The 22,996-nt window shown below is 44.1% G+C and overlaps 1 protein-coding gene across 4 annotated transcripts in view; it reads left to right on the top strand.

Annotated features, from left to right (window-relative positions):
- The window catches only part of REXO1 (RNA exonuclease 1 homolog), a 140,064-nt gene that overhangs the window by 28,918 nt on the left and 88,150 nt on the right, over nucleotides 1-22,996 (top strand). For all 4 annotated transcript variants that reach the window (XR_016314201.1, XR_016314202.1, XM_089687455.1 and 1 more), the window contains exons 3-4: nucleotides 9,053-9,148; nucleotides 19,097-19,340. Coding sequence is in view for 2 of the 4 variants with exons in the window: in XM_089687455.1 (XP_089543581.1) it covers nucleotides 9,053-9,148; nucleotides 19,097-19,340 (340 nt within the window). In the remaining 2 variants the exon portion in view is untranslated. The remainder of the gene's footprint in view (nucleotides 1-9,052; nucleotides 9,149-19,096; nucleotides 19,341-22,996) is intronic.

The raw sequence follows: 22,996 nt of genomic DNA, 5'->3' as shown, positions 1-22,996 counted from the left end.
TGAGAGCGATAACACCAAGTTTAACACACCTGCTCCCCAATCACACCTGAGACCTTGTAACACTAACCAGTCACATGACACCAGGGAGGGAAAATGGCTAATTGGGCTCAATTTGGACATTTTCACTTAGGGGTGCACTTACTTTTGTTGCCAGCAGTTTAGACATTAATGGCTGTGTTGCGTTATTTTGAGGGGACAGCAAATTTACACTTATACAAGCTGCACAATCACTACTTTACATTGTAGCAAAGTGTCATTTCTTCAGTGTTGTCACATGAAAAGATAGAATAAAATATTTTACAAAAAATGTGAGGGGTGTACTACATCAGTGTGAAAGCAGCCTAATAGTTGTTATCCCTGTTATAAGTGCTATTATGTCCATTTATTTTATTTAATTTTTACAGGTAACTCTATAGCGCCGTCAATTTACGCAGCGCTTTACATATATATTGTACAAGCTGCTGTTATTCCCATTGAATTGTTTAAAGGATAAGTTCACCTTTCGTAACACAGTGTAACATGTTATGAATGGGCCGGCCCCCACTCCTTCCCGTTGTGACAGCTGGAGGGGGATCTCCCTGCCCCCGTCCCTCCACTAGCTGTCACAATTTTTAAAAAACACTGTCATGCCTAGACGCATCACTCACAGCTTTCTGTGAAAGAGAACACTACAAGTTCTGACAGCCTTTGCAGTAAACTGGAGCGCCGTGGTAGTTCATTGAGTCTTTCTGTCAGTAAGTATCAAGATGTACAGTTACACAAATACACTAACAGGTCTGCAGGAGACCTGCATGGCACCAGAGATCTGTTGGTTGCTGGTGCAATGCTTTAGAGGCTTCAGAAACAAAAATAATAAATGCACATTTTTTTTATCTGCAAAAAAATGGTCATTTATTATTTTTTTTGTTAAAAGGTATACTTCTCTTTTAAGATTGTGACTTGATGTACTTTTCTTTCTGTGTCGTAGCTACTACTGGTGCCGCTCTGTATGCTGCTTGCAGGGGTAAGTGGTGGAGTGCCGTTGGTATCACTCTGCTTGACACAGCTGGCACTACGTAGTAGGTATCGGCTTATCTATTGTCACGACTATACAAATAGTCCCTCTGTTTCAGACTGCACCATTTTAATGCTTTGGGATGCTCTCAGATGGTGGGCCGTCAGCCTGGGGCATGGCCTACCAGTCATCTGCGATTTACTGGTTGCCGATTCCCTGCCTTAGTATAGAACCACAACCTGTTGGCTAGAATAAGATCCAACAGCGTCGAACATCACAACCCTTCACTATACATAATGGAACCTAACAGGGCTGCCCCCTTTCTCCTCTGCTATGTGTTCTTGTCATAGAACACCTGGCTGTAGCCCTCATAACTGATGAGTCCATCAAGGGTGTCACAGTTGTAGATAGCTCACTCAAGTTGGCCCCTTTCGCTGACTATCTTCTTTTGTTTCTCACCCAAGCCTCTATCAGCTAATCCAATGTCCTACTAGAATTTGAGCTTTTCAGCAATCTTAGTAACTGTAAAATGATTGCCCCTAAATCTGAAATACTTATTATTATTATACAGTATTTATATGGCACCAAAGGGTTTGCTCAGCGCTGTACAATAGCAAGGGGGACAGAACATGAGACAAGACAGAAACAATACAATACACGACGGGTTCGAGGGCCCTGCTCTTTCGAGCTTACAATCTAGGAGGGAGGGGAAAGTGGTACAGGAGGAAATGGCTGTGGGGAATGAAGTGGTGGGAGGAGTGGAGGAGGTCAGCTGTTAGGTGAGGGTGGGGTAGGCTTCCCTGAAGAGGTGGGTCTTCAGGTTGCACCTGAAGGTGATGAGGGTAGGTGGCAGTCTGATGGATTGGGGTAGGGAATTCCAGAGGATGGGGGAAGTCCTGGAGAAATCCTGCAATCAGGTGTGGGAGGAGGCGACCAGGGAGCTAGAGAGCAGGAGGTCCTGTGAGGAGCAAAGGGCACGGGTAGGGTAGTATTTGGGCATCAGGTTGGTAATGTAGTTTGGGTCGGCGTTGTGAATGGCTTTGTAGGTCAGGGTTAGCAGTTTGAATTTGATGCGCTGGGCAATCGGGAGCCAGTGAAGGGATTGGCAGGGGATGTGGAGCTGTTTGGTGAGGTGGATGAGTCTCGCCGCTGAGTTCAGGATCGACTGGAGTGGGGATAGCGTTCGTTTGGGTAAGCCAGTGAGAAGGGAGTTGCAATAGTCCAGGTGTGAGATGATGAGGGAGTGTACGAGTTGTTTAGTAGTGTCTGGGGTGAGGAATGTACGTATCTTGGAGATGTTGCGGAGGTGGAGCCTGCATGATCTTGATAGCAATTCGACGTGGGGTAGGAAGGAGAGGTGTAGGTCCAGGGTGACACCCAGGACTTTGGCATGTGGGGTAGGAGTGATGGTGGCGTTGTTAGTAGTGATGGAGAGGATGGGGGGGGGGAAGACCAGGAGTTCTGTTTTGGACAGGTTAAGTTTGAGGAAATGGAGTGACATCCAGTCTGATATGTCGTTCAGGAGGTGGGCGATGCGGGCGGAGAGTGAGGGGGTGAGGTGGGGGGTGGAGAGGTAAATTTGAGTGTCGTCGGCATAGAGGTGGTAATTGAAGCCGTGGGAGTGTATTCTTTTCTCTGAGGATGTGCTCGGCACGTAACGTGTAAGGATGAACCTGCGCACGCCTTGACGCCACGCCGTCGGAGCATTGTGGAGCTCCGGCGGCCATTACATCTGACAGGACGGTTAGTCCTGTTTGCTTTGTTGCTAGCCTTCATGTTTTGCTAGCTGTGTGCCAATTTGTTGCCATTTTATTGGATGCATCCTGTTTTATACCATTAAACCATTTTTACTGTACTTCACCATGGGCATTTTCTCTTGATTCCTTGTGGGGAGTATCTCCTCCTAGATATCGTTGATGTGCAGTGGAGGAGTGGTGGTTTTCTCAGGTGGAGCTGTGTTTTCTTCCTTGCTGTCTAGTGGATCCTGTGCTGCTTTGGTCTGAGGATCTTCACTGATCCAGGGATTGCATCTACCCTTCTTGTGTCCATGATGACTACGTCCTGAACTCCATCTCTGCCATATTGCATGCACCTGTGGTCAGTGTGTACGGCCGCCTGAAGTCACCTTTACTGGGACTTTTCTACATTGGGACTTATTTTCTTTTATTTTGATCCATTTTTTTACTTTATTTTTATCCATATCCCTTTCTCTTAATTTATGTCACAATTATAGCGCTGCACTTTATATTTTATATTCATGTGGGGATTTTTGGTTGTCCTGTGTGTTTCAGCTGCTTGTCCATTTTGAAGCGCTCACTTTTTTGTTCTTTGTTTCATAGTGTATTAGTTTGTCAAGGGAGGAGGTGTAGATGGAGAAGAGGAGGGGTCCGAGGACAGAGCCTTGGGGGACAGAGAGGGGGAGGTGGCAGTGTTATAGGTTTCGCTGAAGGAGCGTTGGGAAAGGTAGGAGGAGAACCAGGAGAGAGCAGCGTCCCTGATGCCAAGGGAGTGCAGTTTAGTAAGGAGGAGAGGGTGGTCGACAGTGTCGAAGGCCGCGGAGAGGTCAAGGAGCAGGAGGACAAAATAGTGGCCATTAGCTTTTTTGGTTAGTAGGTCGTTGGTGATTTTAAGTAGGGCGGTTTCAGTGGAGTGCAGGGGACGGAAGCCAGACTGTAGAGGGTCAAGGAGGTTGTTATCAGTGAGGTGGGCGCTTAGGCGATTGTAGGCCAGGCGCTCAAGGAGCTTGAAAGTGAATGGCAGCAGGGAGATGGGTCTAAGGTTGTTAAGGTCAGTGGGGCAAGGGAGGGTTTTTTGAGTATGGGGGTGATGTGCGCGTGCTTTAGAGGCGAGGGGAAAGTGCCAGTGGAGAGGGAGAGATTGAAGATGTGGGTGAGGGAGCGAATGATGGGGGGGGGGGGGGTGACTGGAGGAGCTGTGAGGGGATAGGGTCCAGGGGGCAGGTGGTGAGGCGGGCTTCAGTGAAGACCTTAGAGTCCTCCTCATGGGTAGTTGGGCTGAAGGAGCGGAGTGTTGGGGAGGTGATAGTGTGCGGGGGGTAGTGCGGCTATGAGGTTGGAGGAGGGGAGGGTAGAGGGGTTGTAGGAGGGGCGGGAGGCTGGGTGGAGAGGTAGATTGTGAGTTGACAATGTCCTTATGGATTGCGTCAATCTTGTTTTGGAAATGATTGGCAATCTCGTGGGCGGTGAGTGAGGTGCTGAGTGGAGGTGGGGGGGAGAGAGCAGGGATTTGAAAGTGGAGAGGAGCCGACGAGGACAGGTGGAGAGGGTGTTGATAAGGGTTACGAAATAGGCTTGCTTGGCGGCGTGGAGGGAGGTGGTGTAGGTGAGGAAGGCGGCTTTGTAGAGGGAGAACGCCCGAGGGGATCTGGTTTTGCGCCATAAGCGCTCCAGCGTACGACTGCGTCGTTTGAGACTTTGTACGGTCGTTTTGCCAGGGTTGAAGCGGTTGGGGTCTGGTGTTACGCGTGGTTAGGGGTGCCAGGGAGTCGAGGGCAGCCGACAGTGAGTCGTTGTACGCAGTAGTGGCCAGGTCAGGGCATGACAGAGGGAGGATACTGTCATACAGACGGTCAGCTGCCGGGTGGAGATGGGTCGAATTCAGATTGCGGAGGTTGCGGGTGATGGTTAGACGCTTTGGGGGGGGGAGTTAAGGGAGGGGGAGATGGAGAATGTGATGAGGTGGTGGTCAGAGAGGGGGAAGGGGGTGTTAGTGAAGTCGTGGGGGGTGCAGAGGTGGGAGAAACCAGGTCCAGGGTGTTTCCATTGGTGTGGGTGGAGGACTGTGTGTGCTGTGTGAGCGCGAAGGAGGAGGTTAGGAGGAGGAGTTGGGAAGTAGCCGGGTTGTTGGCATTGATGGGGATATTGAAGTCACCTAGGATGATGGTCGGTAGCTCAGAGGAGAGGAAGAAGGGAAGCCAGGCGGCAAAGTCGTCAAGGGGGATGCGGAACCAGGAGGCCGATAGATTACCGCAAACCTCAGGGGAGTGGGAGAGAAGAGCCGGATGCAGTGGGCCTCGAAGGAGGAGAAGGATAGGGAGGGGGGGTTAGGGAGGACCTGGAAGGTGCTCAGCGGTGTCAGGAGCATACCGACCCTACTGCCTCTGCGGCCGCTCGGTCTGGGTGAGTGGGTCCAGATGAGGCCTCCATAGGAGAAGATGAGGCCTCCATAGGAGAGGGCTGCAGGGGAGGTGGAGTCAGTGGCTTGGATCCAGGTTTCAGTGACCGCTAGGATGTTAAGGGAGTGGGAGACAAAGAGGTCGTGGATGGTGGTGAGCTTGTTACAAAACGAGCGGGCGTTCAGGAGTGCAGCCGAGAGAGGAGGGGTGGATGCGGGGAGGAGGGGGACAGATACAAGGTTAAGGGGGGTTGCGGTGGCTTGTGGGAATAGGGGGGTGCTGAGAGGGGGAGTGGGGAGAAGGGGGGGCCAGGGTTCGGGGAGATGTCTCCGGCGGTTAGGAGGAGGAGGGTGAGGAAGGTGGCATGGGAACGGGATGTGCAGGAGCGTGTGGGTCTGTTGGTGGTGGCTTGTAGGTCGGCGGGGGAGTGGAGTATCAGGAGGAGGTGGTGAGAGCCGTAGAGGGGGGAAGGAAGAAGTGAGGGTGCAATGTAGAGCTGTTTTGGGGGAGTAGGGGGATGGAGGGAGGCAAGTTTGGGAGCAGAGTGCTGGTCGGGTTGGAGAGGAGGGAGATTTTAGTCAGGACGTGAGGATGGGGAGAGTCCGTTATGCCATGTCTGAGTTCATCGGTGTCCAATCGTAGGAGGGGAGTGGGAGTGGTGGGCGGCTGGGGCTGCAGCTGGCTGGTTGCAGTCTGTGGGTGCTGTAGGCCGGCGTCCGTGGGTGTTGTGGCACGGCGTCGGTGGGTACAGTGGTGTGGCGACTGGACGAGCCGTGGGACACGGTGATTGGAGGTATTGTATGCCCGGCGTCAGGAGGCGTTGAGGGCTCGGCGTCGGGAGGTGTTGAGGGCCCGGCGTCGGGAGGTGTTGAGGGCCCAGCATCAGGAGTAGCTGAAGACCCAGTGTTAGGAGGTGCAGAGGGTTCGGCGACAGGAGGTGCTGAAGGCCCGGTGTCGGGGGGTGCTGAGGGCCCGGTGTCAGGGGTGCTGAAGGCCCGGCGTCAAGAGGTGCTAGAGGCCCTGCGGCTGGAGATGGTGTAGGCCGGCGTCTGGCGGTGGTGTGGGCCGAGGTCCGGAATGGGCTAGGCGTTGGTGCCCCGTCGGATAGAGCGGGGCTCAGGGCTGGGCAGTGGCAGGGGCACGGTTGAGTGGAGCACGGTGGAGAGCAGATGTGGCAGCGGTGGTTTACCCAGTCAGGGCCAATGGCGGCTTACCCTCTCAGTGGGGGTGGTTGCTGCTTCCTTCAATCTGTGGGGCCCGGAGCGGGGCGTCACCGCGACGATCCTCGGCCCTCCGGGGTTCGTGGTCCTCCGTGGTCTGCCGCGGCTGGTAGGAGAGGCAGTGGCTTCAGGGGTCGTGGTAACCACGAGTCGCCGGAGGGACATCGCGCCGGAGGGCGGGGTGGTGGGCTTGCGATCCCAGGTGGGGTGGTGGGCTTGCGATCCCAGGTGGGGTGGTGGGTTAACGATCCCTGGTGGGGTGGTGGGCTTGCGATCCCTGGTGGGATAATAGCGATCCCTGGTGGGATGGTGGACTTGCGATCCCTGGTGGGATAGTAGCCAAGGGTCCCTGGTAGTTTGGGTCCCTGGTGGGTAGTGGGTCCCTGGTGGGATGGTGGGCTTGCGATACCTGGTGGGATGGTAGCAATCTCTGGTGGGATAGTAGCGATCCCTGGTGGGATGGTGGGCTTGCGATCCCTGGTCAGATAGTAGCCTTGGGTCCCTGGTGGTTTGCAGTCCCTGGTGGGTAGTGGGTGTCCCTGTTTGTGTCCCTGGTGGGATTATCAATCTCTGTCCATTGTTAAGAGCTCAACTTCAACAGCAGTTTCCCTTTAAGGCTATTTTCACACAGATCTGTTTTGTGGTGCGTTTTTTAAAGGACATGTGAGTTAAACATTGTACCAAAAACGCAACGTAGGTACGTTTTAACATGTTTTTGCCGCATTTTTCTTTGATTGCAATTGGGAGATGCAATTTCTTTTATCGCACCAAAAATGCAGCTAGCAGGACTTTGAAAAATGCACTGGACCCGCAACTGATCCGTGTGACGATATCCTACGGAATACATGGTGACACGTTTTTCTTTTGCTTTTTTTAACGCAAAAGCGGAAGAAAAATGGAACAGTGTGAAAGCAGCCTAAAATCATAGAGTGATTTCATCACTTACATTTAGATGCATAATTCCCTCTGACCTTTCGGCTCTTTATTATCTCAATTACTACAGAATCTTCATAGACATATCAAAAGATAATGGGCACATTAATATGCTGAAACTGGATTTCCTTCTGCCTTTCCTTTATATGCTTAAAGGATAAGTTCACCTTTGGGAACATGTTACATGTTCCACCCATTTTTTGTTTTTTTTCCCACTCCTGCAGCCTCCCCCTGATTCCCCCATGCACCTGCTGTCGCATATTGAAAAGAGCACGGCTGTGCAGGGCTCCGCCCTCATTGCTGTGTCATTTAATTTACAGAGTTCTGTGAATGAATGCCTACAAGTTCCATCAGCTGATTGCTTGTAGTTCTCAAAGAGCTGCGAAGGCACTGGTGGTGCTCTCATAGTCTATTGAGCTTCTTGTCATTCAGTGAGATACAGGCATACAGCTACACTGACAGTCTGCAGGAGCCTGAGATTGTACCCGCTGATTGCGGGTGCAATGCTTTACAGGCTCCTAATACATACAACAATAAACGCACATTTTTTTGCCTGTAAAAAGATGTGCATTTATCATTTTTTTTTAAAAGGTAAACTTATCCTTTAACATGATTCCTATTATTCTGCCTAAAGGTTTTTTTTTTTCTCTCAACTTCCTGCATGGATTCTCAACTTCATCTGGGGATCCTGATGCCCCTGTCTGAAAATGGCAGTTCTCACAACCTTAAAGCAGCAGGGGGTCCTAGGCCTCCCTGACTTTGAACTTTATCATAAGGTGACTTTATTTAATTGTCTGATTGGTTTCACCATAGATTGGGTTAGAGGGTAGTCCAACTTGAACAGGAGCTCTACCCTGGATACCCCCTTCTTTTCATCCCTCCCTCTTCCTCTCTTCTCTTTTGGTTCCACCCCTCCTTTCTCTTTGGCCAGTTTCTGTTACCACGTGGAATGTTTTGTAGACCAGGCCCTTTTGACACCACCTTTCATAATCTCCTCCTTTGGATCGTGAATACAAACCACCACAGTAGCAAACTTGTCCCAAAAAGACTGGCCTCAACTGCGTCATTTTCACCCCAGCTATACCAGCTTGCGGGCCTTGGCTCATTTTCCCTTGGATTTCTCCTATTGTCACCACTGGGCTCCTCACAACTCAACTAGCAGGCTTTCTTCATAGATCTCGAACAGATGCCCATTTAGCTTTTGACTGTATTCCCCTAGAGAAGTTTCTCTCCCAAGATACCAGTTCTCCGATATACAGCATATTAAGGGAGAGTACTTCAAAAGCAAACCCTTCTTTCCTTTATTCTCTGTGAATGACTGCAAAAATATTAATTTTTACAGACAATCTCTCAATGTCCATGTACTTTCTGGAAAAGTTTGTTTCCCTATGGTATAAGATCCCGTTCAATATGACTCAGTTACCCTTCCATTCCCAACACGTGCTGAAGGTACGTGGAAGATGGGGCTCCTATCTCTATCTATATGGTGAGGTTGCCACCTGATATCACCATTTTGGCAGAAAGTAGTTCTCGATACCTAGGTTATTGATTCCAGGGTCCACTTTAGAAATCAAAAAAGGCAATTAATTTCTTTGAGTGATTGGTCCATTACCAGAAGGGTTTAGTAGCACAGGTGGAATGTTATATATGGAATGTTTTTACACCCTCCTCAGTGGAACCCATTTCCCTCTTTCTTCTTTTCAAATGTATCACACACAAACCTAGGTGCATGTTATATTAACACAAATCTATGTATTTTTTTTTTTCCAGCTGAATGAAGATGATGCAGAGAAATCTGGACAACATTTGACAGCACCACTCCCTAGCCAGAAGAAAAGGATTTCTCATGTTAATCATTCTAATCATGTGAGTGTTTTTGGAAGTTACAGTTGATGCCAAAATATTTTCTCAGTGGTATGCAGAGGACCCCAGATACAGTAGCAAAAAAAAGTATGTGAACCTCTTTGAATTACCTTTTCTTTAGTAATTTGCCATAAAATGTGATGTGATCCTCATCTAAGTCACAGCAATAGATAAACACAATGGGCACAATTCACTAAAGCTTATTGCATGAGTTAAGTCAATCACATGACCACATGACCACATATCAATGAAAATTGAAAATGTCAATTCACTATTGCTAGTATGCAGTATTTACCAAAAATTGCAAAAAAACTTGGTAAATATTGCATAAAAAAGTCTTAAAGTCAATTCACAAAAGGAAATAATTAAATGCATGCGGTAATTAAGTAATGGTCCAGGCATGCGGTATGTATTGGTATCTGTCAGTACTGTCATGGGTTGTTAAGGAATGTGTGGCCGCTGAGTCCTTAACAACCCCCCACTGACAGCTGAATGTAAAAGAAAGAATTGTCGGCAATTAAAAAAATATTTTTAGAACCGGCTTGGGGTCCCTCTCTCCATCCATACCAAGCTCTTCAGGTCTGGTATGGGATTGAGGGGAACCCCTCACCAGGTCAGAAAAGGCCCCCCTCCCTCCTGAGCCATACCAGGCCACATGCCCTCGAAATGCGGGGGTGCTTTGGGGATGGGGACAAGGGCCTCTTCCCCACAACCCTAGCCAGTGGTTGTGGGGGTCTGCGGGCAGGGGACTTATCCGAATAGCAAGGGGGCCCCCAGATCCCGGTACCTCCCTATGTGAATGGTACCACTACCCATTCACAAAAAAGAAACCTTTAGTCCTTTATTAAAAGAAGAAAAATATAAAAATGTCCCCAAAGTAGATCTGTCAATCACGATGCCTGCTGCCGCCCTGGGAAAAAAAAAGGCTCTGCTCCTGACGCTGGGTCCCGCTGTCTGACTGCTCCACTGGCTTGATAGTTCTTAAATATATAAAGGGCAGGGCCACTCGGTAACATCACACGTGTGACTCTCGCGCCTTGTGAGGTTAGCAACCGAGGCGTGCTGGGTCAATAACGTCACGAGGGGACAAGGTTGCACACATGATGTCACCGGGTGGCCCCGCCCTTTACATATTTAAGAACCAAAGCACCCCCCCCATGTTGAGGGCATGTGGCCTGACCTTCCGGGCTGCATGCACAGATAAGGGTCTGGTATGGATTTTGAGGGGGGCCCTACGCCATTTAAAAAAAAATGTTGGTGTGGGTGGTTCCCCTAAAAACCCATACCAGACCTGAAGGGCTTGGTATGGATGGAGAGGGGGACCCCATGCATTTTTTTAAATTTTTTTAATTGCCAGAAATTCTTTCTTTTACATTTAGCTGTCAGTGGGGAAACCCGCTGACAGCTGAAACATTAACGCATGGTTTTCACTACTAAAATACCGCACGACTTGATAAAATAACTTATGCCGTGTTTTGTATTGTGTTTTAGTGAATTCAAATTTTTTTTTTTTTTTTTTTTTTTAAATGCTGTGCGGTAACGTACCACATACTTGAATGTGGTAAGATACTGCTTCGTGAATTGTGCCCAATTTGCTTAAGCTAATAAGACGCAAGCAATCTAATTTCCTTGTCTTTATTGAAGACACCTATTAAACATTCACAGTGCTGGGAAAAAAAGTAAGTGAACCCATAGACTAATTACTTGGAGTCCAATTAATCTCCAAGTGTTCAGGCATCCATCCATCAACAGTTAGACAAATTGCCTATGAAAGGAGACCATTTAGTATTGTGGTTAAACTTCCTAGAAGTGGCCATCCAGCAAAAGTAACTATCAAGGCGCAATGCAGTATCCTCAGTGGTGTAAAGAAGAAACCACAGGTAACAACTAAAGGCTTGAAGACCTCACTTGAAGTGGCAAACATTCTTGTTCTTGAGTACCCTATACGTAAGCCTTTTGAACAGGCATGTCCATGACAGAACACTATTTAGGAAACCCCTGCTCTTCAAAAGAAATGTTGCTGCATTCCTGAAGTTTGCTGAAGGGCACCTTGGCAAACTGCAACACTACTGGGAAAATGCTTTGTCGACTGATGAAACAAAAGCTGAATTGTTTGGGAAGAGTACTCAGCACTATGTATGGCACAAAAAGGGCACAGCTTGCCAACAGCAAAGCACCATCCCAATGGTGAAGTATGGTGGAGGAAACATCATGATTTAGGCTTGCTTTGCTGCCTCAAGGCCTGGGCCACCTGTCCTCATCGAGTAGAAAATGATTTTGCAAGGTTACCAAAATAATCTACGGGATAATGTCAGGGTGGCTGTCTGGCAGCGGACGCTTAATTAAAGTCGAGGTGATTCAGTAGGACAATGACCCTAAGCATCAAAGTAAATCTACCACAGACTGGCTTCAGAAAAAACAAATGTGCCTTTTTGGAGTTGCCCAGACCTTAATCCCATAGAGATGTCGTGGAATGACCTCAAGAGAGCCATTCACACCAGACATCCTACAAATGTGTCTGAGCTGATGCAGTTTTGTAAAGAGGAATTGTCAAAAATTACTCCTGAACATAGTGCAGGTCTGGTCCAGAGCAACCAAAAGCGCTTGCTTGAAATCATTGCTGCCAAAAGAGGTTCGACCAGCTATTAACCCCAAGGGTTCACTTACTTTTTCTTCTAGCACTGGGAATGGTTAATGGGTGTGTTCAATAGACACCAGAAATTAGAATTGTTTGAGTGCCATCTGCTTAAGTACATTGTGTTTGTCTATTGTTGTGACTTGAATGAGGTTGACATCACATTTTATGGCGAATTACTGCAGAAAGCCAGTCAATAGCAAGGGGATCACATGCTTTTCTTGTCACTGTATCTAAAGATGGTCATGTCATCCCTGTGCTCTCCTCACCTGTAAGTTTCTAACAATGAATTACTGCACTGTGCAAAACAGTGAGCCTGGAATAGCATAGAGTTCTTACACATTCAGATTTCTCTGCTACTATTTTATATTTATTTTTTAAATATAAAGTATTGTATATAAATATTTCATATTTACAATTTCCAGCAAGCAAATGGAATTTTAGACATTTCCCCTATGTTTACCAGGCTATCCTCACTAAAATCCTCATATTCACAGGATTTTAACAGTTTTCAGCCAATGCTTCATGGTTGAGACCTGCTGATCAGCTGTGTCCAATCACAGCCCAGAGCCCTGTGTTGACAAATATATGTGTATGTGTATGTATGTATGTGTGTGTGTGTGTGTGTATATATGTGTATGTGTGTGTATATATATATATATATATATATATATATATATATATATATATATGTGTGTGTGTATATGTATACCGTGTTCCAAATTATTATGCAAAACATATTTTTCTCATTTACCTAAATAATTGATGTAAATAACAGTCAGCATAATTCTCATGTTATCAACTATTAAGAGTACAATTCAAATTTTATTGAACAAACCTCCTAATGATAACAGTATTTTTTTTAAACATAAAAAACTTACAATGCACTGTTCCAAATTATTACGCACAGTAAGTTTCAAAACACTTTATAGGTTGTAAAGAACTGAAAATTGTCATTTGTTGTGTTTGCAGCATATTTACTGAAATCAAAAGCTATTTCAATCAAACTTTTAACAACATTTTAACTTTTTAAACATTTTAACAGGTCACGTTACATTTTAACATAGGACCCCTTATTTGATAGCAGCTTCACAAGTCTTGCATCCATTGAACTTGTGAGTTTTTGGACAGTTTCTGCTTGCATTTGTTTGCAAGATGTCAGAATAGCCTCCCAGAGCTGCTGTTTGGATGTAAACTGCCTCCCACCCTCATAGATCTTTTGCTTGAGGATGCTCCAAAGGTTCTCAATAGGATTGAGGTCAGGGGAGGATGGAGGCCACACCATGACATTCTCTCCTTTTATCCCCATAGCAGCCATTGATGCAGAGGTATTCTTTGCAGCATGAGATGGTGCATTGTCATGCATGAAGATGATTTTATTATGGAAAGCATAGTTCTTCCTTCTGTACCAGGGAAGAAAGTGGTCAGTCATAAACTCCACATACTTTGCAGAGGTCATCTTTACACCTTCGGGGACCCTAAAGGGGCCAACCAGCTCTGTTCCCATGATTCCGGCCCAAAACATGACTCCACCACCGCCTTGCTGACGTCGCAGCCTTGTTGGAACAGGGTGGCCATCCACCAACCATCCACTACTTCATCCATCTGGACCATCCAGGGTTGCATGGCACTCATCAGTGAACAGGACTGTTTGAAAATTAGTCTTCATGTATTTTTCTGCCCAATGCAGCCGTTTCTGCTTGTGAGCATTGGTTATTGGTAGCCGAATAGAAGGTTTATGCACAGTTGCAAGACTCTGGGGAACTCTACACCTTGATGTCCGTGGGACTCCAGAGGCACCAGCAGCTTCAAATATCTGTTTGCTGCTATGTAATGGTATTTTAGCAGCTGCTCTCTTGATCCGATGCATGGATCTGGCAGAAATCTTCCTCAATGTGCCTTTATCTGCACGAACCCGTCTGTGCTCTGAATCAGCCACAAATCTCTTAATAGTGCGATGATCACGCTGACGTTTTCGTGAAATATCTAATTTTTTCATACCTCGTCCAAGGCATTGAACTATTTCACTCTTTTCGGCAGTAGAGAGATCCTTTTTCTTCCCCATATTGCTTGAAAATGGTGCTCTGCTTAATAATGTACACCCTCCTTTAGTAGTTTTTCCTTAAATTGGGCTCACCGGCCAATCTAATTATCACAGGTGTCCAAGATTGTTTTCAGTGATCAAAAGAGCCCTGAGACACAATGCCAAAATATTTAATCATTGTGACACCTAAATAGAATTTGCATAATAATTTGGAACAGGGTGTCTGTATGTGTATGCGTGTGTGTTTGTATGTGTGTATGTATATACAGTCATGGCCGAAATTGTTGGCACCCTTGATATTTTTCCTGAAAATCAAGTATTTCACACAAAAAAGGTATTGCATTAACACATGTTTTGCTATACACATGTTTATTCCCTTTGTATGTATTGGAACAAATATAAAACAGAGGCAGAAAAGCAAATATGACATAATGTCACACAAAACCCCAAAAATGGGCTGGACAAAAGTATTGGCACCCTTAACTTAATATTTGGTTGCACACCCTTTGGAAAACATAACTGAAATCAGTCGCTTCCTATAACCATCAATAAGCTTCTGACACCTCTCACCCGGAATTTTGGACCACTCTTCCTTTGCAAACAGCTCCAGGTCTCTCTTATTGGAAGGACACCTTTTCCCAACAGCAATTTTAAGATCTCTCCACAGGTGTTCAATGGGATTTAGATCTGGGCTCATTGCTGGCCACTTCAGAACTCTCCAGCGCTTCTTTGCCATCCATTTCTGAGTGCTTTTTGACGTATGTTTGGGGTCATTGTCCTGCTGGAAGACCCAGGATCTTGGACGCAAACCCAGCTTTCTGACACTGGGCCCTACAGTGCGACCCAAAATCCTTTGGTAATCCTCAGATTTCATGATGCCTTGCACACAGTCAAGGCACCCAGTGCCAGAGGCAGCAAAACAACCCCAAAACATCATTGAACCTCCACCATATTTTACCGTAGGTACTGTGTTTTGTTCTTTGTAGGCCTCATTCCGTTTTCGGTAAACAGTAGAATGATGTGCTTTACCGAAAAGCTCTATCTTGGTCTCATCTGTCCACAAGACGTTTTCCCAGAAGGCTTTTGGCTTACTCAAGTACATTTTGGCAAACTGTAGTCTTGCTTTTTTATGTCTCTGTGTCAGCAGTGGGGTCCTCCTGGGTCTCCTGCCATAGCGTTTCATTTCATTTAAATGTCGACGGATAGTTCGCGCTGACACTGATGCTCCCTGAGCCTGCAGGACAGCTTGAATGTCTTTGGAACATGTTTGGGGCTGCTTATCCACCATCCGGACTATTCTGCGTTGCAATCTTTCATCAATTTTCCTCATCCGTCCACGACCAGGGAGATTAGCTACAGTGCCATGGGTTGCAAACTTCTTGATAATGTTGCGCACTGTGGACAAAGGCAAATCTAGTTCTCTGGAGATGGACTTGTAACCTTGAGATTGTTGATATTTTGCCACAATTTTGGTTCTCAGGTCCTCAGACAGTTCTCGTCTCCTCTTTCTGTTGTCCATGCTTAGTGTGGCACAGACAGACACACAATGCAAAGGTTAAGTGAACGTCTCTCCTTTTTATCTGCTTTCAGGTGTGATTTCTATATTGCCCACACCTGTTACTTGCCCCAGGTGAGTTTACAGGAGCATCACATGCTTGTAACATTCTTATTTATCCGCAGTTGTGAAAGGGTGCCAATACTTTTGTCCAGCCCATTTTTGGAGGTTTGTGTGACATTATGTCGAATTTGCTTTCTTTCCTCCCTTTTTTTGTTTTGTCCCAATACACACAAAGGGAATAAACATGTGTATAGCAAAACATGTGTTAATGCAATACGTTTCGTGAGAAATACATGATTTCCTGGAGAAATATCAAGGGTGCCAACAATTTCGGCCATGACTGTATGTGTATATATATATATATATATATATATATATATATATATATATACAGTCATGGCCGAAATTGTTGGCACCCTTGATATTTTTCCTGAAAATCAAGTATTTCACACAAAAAAGGTATTGCATTAACACATGTTTTGCTATACACATGTTTATTCCCTTTGTATGTATTGGAACAAATATAAAACAGAGGCAGAAAAGCAAATATGACATAATGTCACACAAAACCCCAAAAATGGGCTGGACAAAAGTATTGGCACCCTTAACTTAATATTTGGTTGCACACCCTTTGGAAAACATAACTGAAATCAGTCGCTTCCTATAACCATCAATAAGCTTCTGACACCTCTCACCCGGAATTTTGGACCACTCTTCCTTTGCAAACAGCTCCAGGTCTCTCTTATTGGAAGGACACCTTTTCCCAACAGCAATTTTAAGATCTCTCCACAGGTGTTCAATGGGATTTAGATCTGGGCTCATTGCTGGCCACTTCAGAACTCTCCAGCGCTTCTTTGCCATCCATTTCTGAGTGCTTTTTGACGTATGTTTGGGGTCATTGTCCTGCTGGAAGACCCAGGATCTTGGACGCAAACCCAGCTTTCTGACACTGGGCCCTACAGTGCGACCCAAAATCCTTTGGTAATCCTCAGATTTCATGATGCCTTGCACACAGTCAAGGCACCCAGTGCCAGAGGCAGCAAAACAACCCCAAAACATCATTGAACCTCCACCATATTTTACCGTAGGTACTGTGTTTTGTTCTTTGTAGGCCTCATTCCGTTTTCGGTAAACAGTAGAATGATGTGCTTTACCGAAAAGCTCTATCTTGGTCTCATCTGTCCACAAGACGTTTTCCCAGAAGGCTTTTGGCTTACTCAAGTACATTTTGGCAAACTGTAGTCTTGCTTTTTTATGTCTCTGTGTCAGCAGTGGGGTCCTCCTGGGTCTCCTGCCATAGCGTTTCATTTCATTTAAATGTCGACGGATAGTTCGCGCTGACACTGATGCTCCCTGAGCCTGCAGGACAGCTTGAATGTCTTTGGAACATGTTTGGGGCTGCTTATCCACCATCCGGACTATTCTGCGTTGCAATCTTTCATCAATTTTCCTCATCCGTCCACGACCAGGGAGATTAGCTACAGTGCCATGGGTTGCAAACTTCTTGATAATGTTGCGCACTGTGGACAAAGGCAAATCTAGTTCTCTGGAGATGGACTTGTAACCTTGAGATTGTTGATATTTTGCCACAATTTTGGTTCTCAGGTCCTCAGACAGTTCTCGTCTCCTCTTTCTGTTGTCCATGCTTAGTGTGGCACAGACAGACACACAATGCAAAGGTTAAGTGAACGTCTCTCCTTTTTATCTGCTTTCAGGTGTGATTTCTATATTGCCCACACCTGTTACTTGCCCCAGGTGAGTTTACAGGAGCATCACATGCTTGTAACATTCTTATTTATCCGCAGTTGTGAAAGGGTGCCAATACTTTTGTCCAGCCCATTTTTGGAGGTTTGTGTGACATTATGTCGAATTTGCTTTCTTTCCTCCCTTTTTTTGTTTTGTCCCAATACACACAAAGGGAATAAACATGTGTATAGCAAAACATGTGTTAATGCAATACGTTTCGTGAGAAATACATGATTTCCTGGAGAAATATCAAGGGTGCCAACAATTTCGGCCATGACTGTATATATATATATATATACGCACATCAACACTTGTTAGGCATACAGTTAACCACTTGATTACTCTAAGATGTTAACCCCTTCCCAGCCAGTTTAATAGTAAAGTGACTTTGTATAGCCAGCGTTGGGTAGTGTCAGATAGCCATCTGCACTATCACAGCTCCACTATAAGTCGCTGATCACCGCCATTACTAGTAACGCAATATAAAAAAAATTCCAGTACATATATACCATAGTTTGTAGACACTATACCTTCCACAGAAATCAATCAACACTTATTGGGATTTTTTTTTTTACGAAAGACATGTAGCAAAATACACTTTGGCTTAAATATATGAAGCAATTCGATTTTTTTTTATATTGGATAGGTTTTATAGCAGAAGATAAAATTATATATATTTTTTTTTTTTCAAAAATGTTGGTCTTTTTTCATTTATATATATTTAAAAAACCCAGTGGTGATGAAATACCACCAAAAGGAAGCAGTGTACAGAGTTGTATGTGCAATCACCAGTTAAAGTAGCACAATGCTAAATAGCAAAAAATGGCCTGGTCATGACGGGGTAAAACTTTCTGGTGGTTAAAGCCTCATATTTTTGTTTTACTTTTTACACAGTCGTGATTCATAACAAGTAAAGAATATGGATTATCTTTTTTTTTTTTTTTTGCCCCCCAACTGCCTGTGTGTAAAAATGTAAAACCTGCCCTGTGTTGGAACACTGGAGAGCTAGACTACTGCTCACATAGAGTGCAGGGTCCAACACACTCCCTGAACAGTATTTTTAAATCAACAACACTGTTCAGGGAGCATAAGTACATGCATTAAATTCTTATCACCAATGTACTTTTTTTCAAAAAATTTTTAGCTGCATTAAATTGGCTTTGAGAGAAACACAGAGGTTGTAATTTCTGACTTCTGAAATGCTTCTGCTGTGTGATAATACTGACATACCACTTGCCTAAATACTTTGAATTACTGGCATGGTTCAGGTATACAGAGAAGACTGTCTTACTTTTCATTGGTCTGACCTTTCTTCTTTACATTGAGTTTTTATGAAAAACAAATTTGTTTTGACTGAAAATATTAACACATTTTTAAATGTACAGTATCTCGGTAAGGGCCATGTAAGACAGCCAGTTTATGTGCAGTTTTCATCATCTTTTTACATTTTTTTTTTTCTTGCAAAAGTTCAGTTGCATAGCTAGTCTGGTTGAAAAAAGACACAAGTCCATCCAGTTCAACCCACATCACAATATAAAATAATTGCAGTTCTTTTCTGTAGAATGGCTGTTCTTCTAGTGACACCAAGTCCCTCAGCGGTTAATCTTGTATAGTGTTTCATGCTGCTGATAACCATTCACAGTGCATTGACATCTATCACTTGGCTACAAATTTCAGAAGGAAAGTAGTTTGTAGAAGTGATTGCTAATGCAATCACGTAGCACAAATTTGTCCTGTAGCTGTGTTAAATCACTTTTTGGTAACAAATTGGCAGTGACTACGTATAGCGATTTATGTTGCCATCTACAATTCACTGTTAATAGCTGGCATGAATGATTTGTTGCTACAAAATCAACCAACTGACTAACCATGCAGGACTAAATTTTTTCAATGACCATCTTTCCAAAATTCTGTTTAGAGAATCTATCCAACTTTTGCTAGCAATTTTTTTTTTTTTTTTTCCACCAGGCTGATATATCCAGTAAACAGATTGTCCATCAATATCGCCGCCCCACACCACAAGAGATTTGTTATCAGAGAATTCAGAAGGCACAGGAGCAGGCGGCAAAACTTGTGTCTCGTCAGCAATCCAGTCAGCTATCCAGTCAGCTGAAAAGCAGTGCTCAGAAGTCCCCCCTGTCTTTGCCAGGAGAAGCAAAACGAATTGCTCATGTGCCAGGCTCTTCCAACACTTTTCAATCGCTTTTGCCAGGTAAACTGGAATTTAAATGTGTTTTTGACATGTCAGTAATCCTTAAATTATGTAGCACCCAGTACTGTCTAAAAACTAGTAGTATTCAAACCAGGAGTAAAACAACAATTCTTAAAGCCCAAATCCGGAAACCTAAATATTATCCCCTGCAAGTGAGCCTGCGCTGTAAGGGGTTAATTCCTTTAAGTCTAGGAAACATTAAAAGGATCTACTTTACCCGATCCTTTGTGCTGTTAGACTGGACCCTGCAGCATTGTCTCCCCCATGCTCCACCAGTTGAAGGTCATAATGTCAGAGGCCAATGCAGAGTCCATAGCCCTGCATTCAACATCCTGATGCTGAGAGATAGTCCACTGCCAGAACATGGGGGAGCACCATTTGCTGGGGGCGTGGAGGATCAGGCAAGTTAGTGTTCCTCCTCCACTAAACTAAGCAGGTAACCTTTGTGATGTGGGGCTTGAAAGTTCTTTTAAGAAGAAAAAAATCTCTATAAATATTGAGAAACCGCTTGATCAATTAAAAAAAAAAAAATCTCTTTATGATACTGAAAATGTCATTTTCAGCAAAAGGTTTATATTAAATAACATTAAAACATTATCAAAATGTATACACACTCCTCAAATTCAAATATGGAAAGCCTCCCTTGGTGGGGGGAGAGAGAATTTAAAAAGTGTAAAAACCCAGGTCTTTATAAACAACTACTGATAACACCAAGGTTACATATTGCCTGTAACAACGCCTATTTCAATAGAAAATGTATCATAAAGTGTAACGATATCCTAAGCAAAGTGCAAAAACGTGAAGCTTTGGATATCAATATATAATGTATAGTACATGTACTAAAAGAAAACAAAGTAACAAAGAGATCAGCAACATAAGAATGATGGAAATAAGACTATGTAAGCAAAATTAAAGCACTATTAAACCGAAAAGCAAACAATGTATCATATTGCAGCTTACCAAATCTTAGATGTGATGGTTGCAGTCTGTTGTTTTTCAAAAGGACAAGCTCAGATTAGAGGGATGAGACAAACCATTTAACACTTACAGGGGTGCTTACAGTGGTCAGTTTTTAAAACCTTTACCACAAAAGCAAAAAAAACATTTGCTTTAACTGATTATAAAGTGTGTCCTGGAGTTTGTCTTCAATTTGTTAGTATATTTAAATCTGCAAGTACATTTAACACTACTCTCCCTCACCCCTATACAGACAATGCTGCTGTCAGCCATGCCCCCTCTGCTTCTTTATCCAGAGTTGGGGCACTCTAATACAGGCGGTGTTACTGGCCAGGTCACCAGGTGAAAACAGAAGGGGAAAAAAAAACTAAAAAGAAAACTAATACAGCCTCCACATCTAATGTTAAGCTGCAATATATAAAATTTTTGGTTCTGGGTTCATTACCACATTAAACAAGTGGAACACACTTCAGCTTCTGAGAATGCAGTGGTAAACTCACCACTTAAAGTGAAACTTTATTCAGAAAATTAAGTTCTGATAGGTCACTTCCTGCTGGCCCCTTTTGCAGGTATAGCTGTGTAAAACAATAAAAATAACTGCCTATACTGTTTAAAAGCCTGTAAGGCACAGTCACATCCTGCTCTGCGCAACTATGTTTGTAAGGTAAAAAACCTTCTGTCTTTACAACCACTTCAGCTGACTCCTATGCTGGCTGCTAATTCTGTACTACACACCATGGTTCTTGATCATGAGAATACTATGACAGCCAGTCCTAGAGATCGCATTTCTTCGTTTACAAACAAGCAAGTCACCTGGCTAAACTGTAGGACTGTGTGCACAAATGTGCAGGGCCTGTTTGAGTGCAATTTGTAAAAAGAATCCATTGCGATTTTCTTCAGGGGTTCAGGTGTGAATTTTTAAAGTGTGTAACACTGGAAAATGCACCTGAACCGGACTAAAAATTATATCTGACTCTCTTTAAAATCGTACTGTGGCTGGTCCACACATTTTGTGAACGGCTCCATAGAAAGCCGGTTTGGTTCACATGTCGTGGATCGGATGCAATTCAAAATGCATCCAATTTGCATATATGTGAACTGGGTCTTATTGTGCCTTGCAGAGGAAGGTATTTTTACTGATGTAGCTGGCAGGCTGAAGCTGTTGGGCTCCATTCACAATTGTGCTACTCCAAAGTCATGCAGTTTCCATTGCAACTTTGAATGGGTGCGACATGGATGCTATTTTTGGCTGTTGACTTTGGTTTTTGCTGTTGCACAACTGTCGCACTGTTAACATTAAGATACAACTTTCATGCTACTTTTGAAAGTTCACATTGCAGTCTATGGCACTCAATGAAAGTTGCATCTAAGTAGTGAAGGAACCTTTTTAAAGTCTCTGCACCTTTAAGTCGAATACATTTGAATGGCTTCCATTGAAATACATGGGCTTCAACTTTGCATCCAAAGTCGCATAAGTGTGAATGGAGCCTTAAAGTTATAAACATATATGTTTATTTTTAAGTTATTTATAAACATTGGTAATAAAAAATGTAAAAGTTATTTAATTAGACAATTTAGTGACACAATTATAGTCAAGTTAGTTGACACATGCTGATGTTACAAAATTTTCGCCTAGGCATCAGTGACTCCTGGTCACAAATAGGTTAATGTGAGTGGTGTCCTTGACTAAAAGTGAGCATTGGAAAGCAAAATGGGACAGAACCAAAGCTGACTTTTGCAGGAAAGGTTGAAACACTTGCTGCCTCTTTGATGTCACTGGGTATAAATAGCGACCATTTTGATGTGTAGTTTTCACAGATAACTGCTTACATTTTTAATTGCATGATAAGATTAAATTGCTTAAGTTTGTGACTGCTTTAGTTGTTAATGTTAAATATTGGTTGATTATAACCTTTTGTGGCTGCAAGTACTTTTTATTTACTAAATGTTAAATTTGCTATGTTAACTTTAGTCTAGCTGGTGGTGAGTTCCCGTTTATTGATTATATTGTAGACTAGCAAATTTAAAGTGTATCAACTGTCAAAATGTTATGTTTAGAATAGCATATGCTGTAGATTTACCTCAATTCCCTTTCTTGGAGACAGCAGTTAGAGAAAACTCTTTAACCCTAGGTTCACACCTATGCAGGTTGCATTTGATGCGTTTCTGCATTGCATTTTGCATTTTTGCAGTTGCTTTTTTGCCACGTTTTTTGCTGTTTTGTTTTTTCTTCATAGTTTTCTAGGCAGATTTAAAACGCATCAAATATGCAGCAAAAGCACGATACATGCTTTTCTGCAGCATTCCCATTGAAGTTTATAGAATCAAAAACACAATGTTTTGCATTAAAAAAGTCCATGACCCTTTCCAAAAAACACACCGGGTGAAAACGCAGAGATGTGAATCTGTCTCATAGGAAATCATGTTAAATGGACTGTACTGCGTTTCTGTAAAATGCGGCAGAAAACGCTTAGGTGTGAACTTAGTGTAAGATAGTTGTTGCCTGAGCACATTCCTACACTGGATAGGAGGCAAGAGACAATCCTTCAACCATAATTAATCACCATGATGAATAAGTCACTGGGGGGACTTATTTTGTCGTAGACCACTATTATACTACCCAATACAAACAGACTGCTGCTACTCAATCTCCCACCCACTTCTGTTTTCGCAGATGATTATTCATTAAAGAGAACAGA

This window comes from Staurois parvus, unplaced genomic scaffold (genome assembly GCF_062004578.1).
Source record: "Staurois parvus isolate SC_StPar_1 unplaced genomic scaffold, SC_StPar_1.0 ptg000425l, whole genome shotgun sequence".
NCBI lineage: Eukaryota > Metazoa > Chordata > Amphibia > Anura > Ranidae > Staurois > Staurois parvus.
Note: the sequence above shows the minus strand (reverse complement) of the source record. Positions and strands in the feature narration are given on the sequence as shown.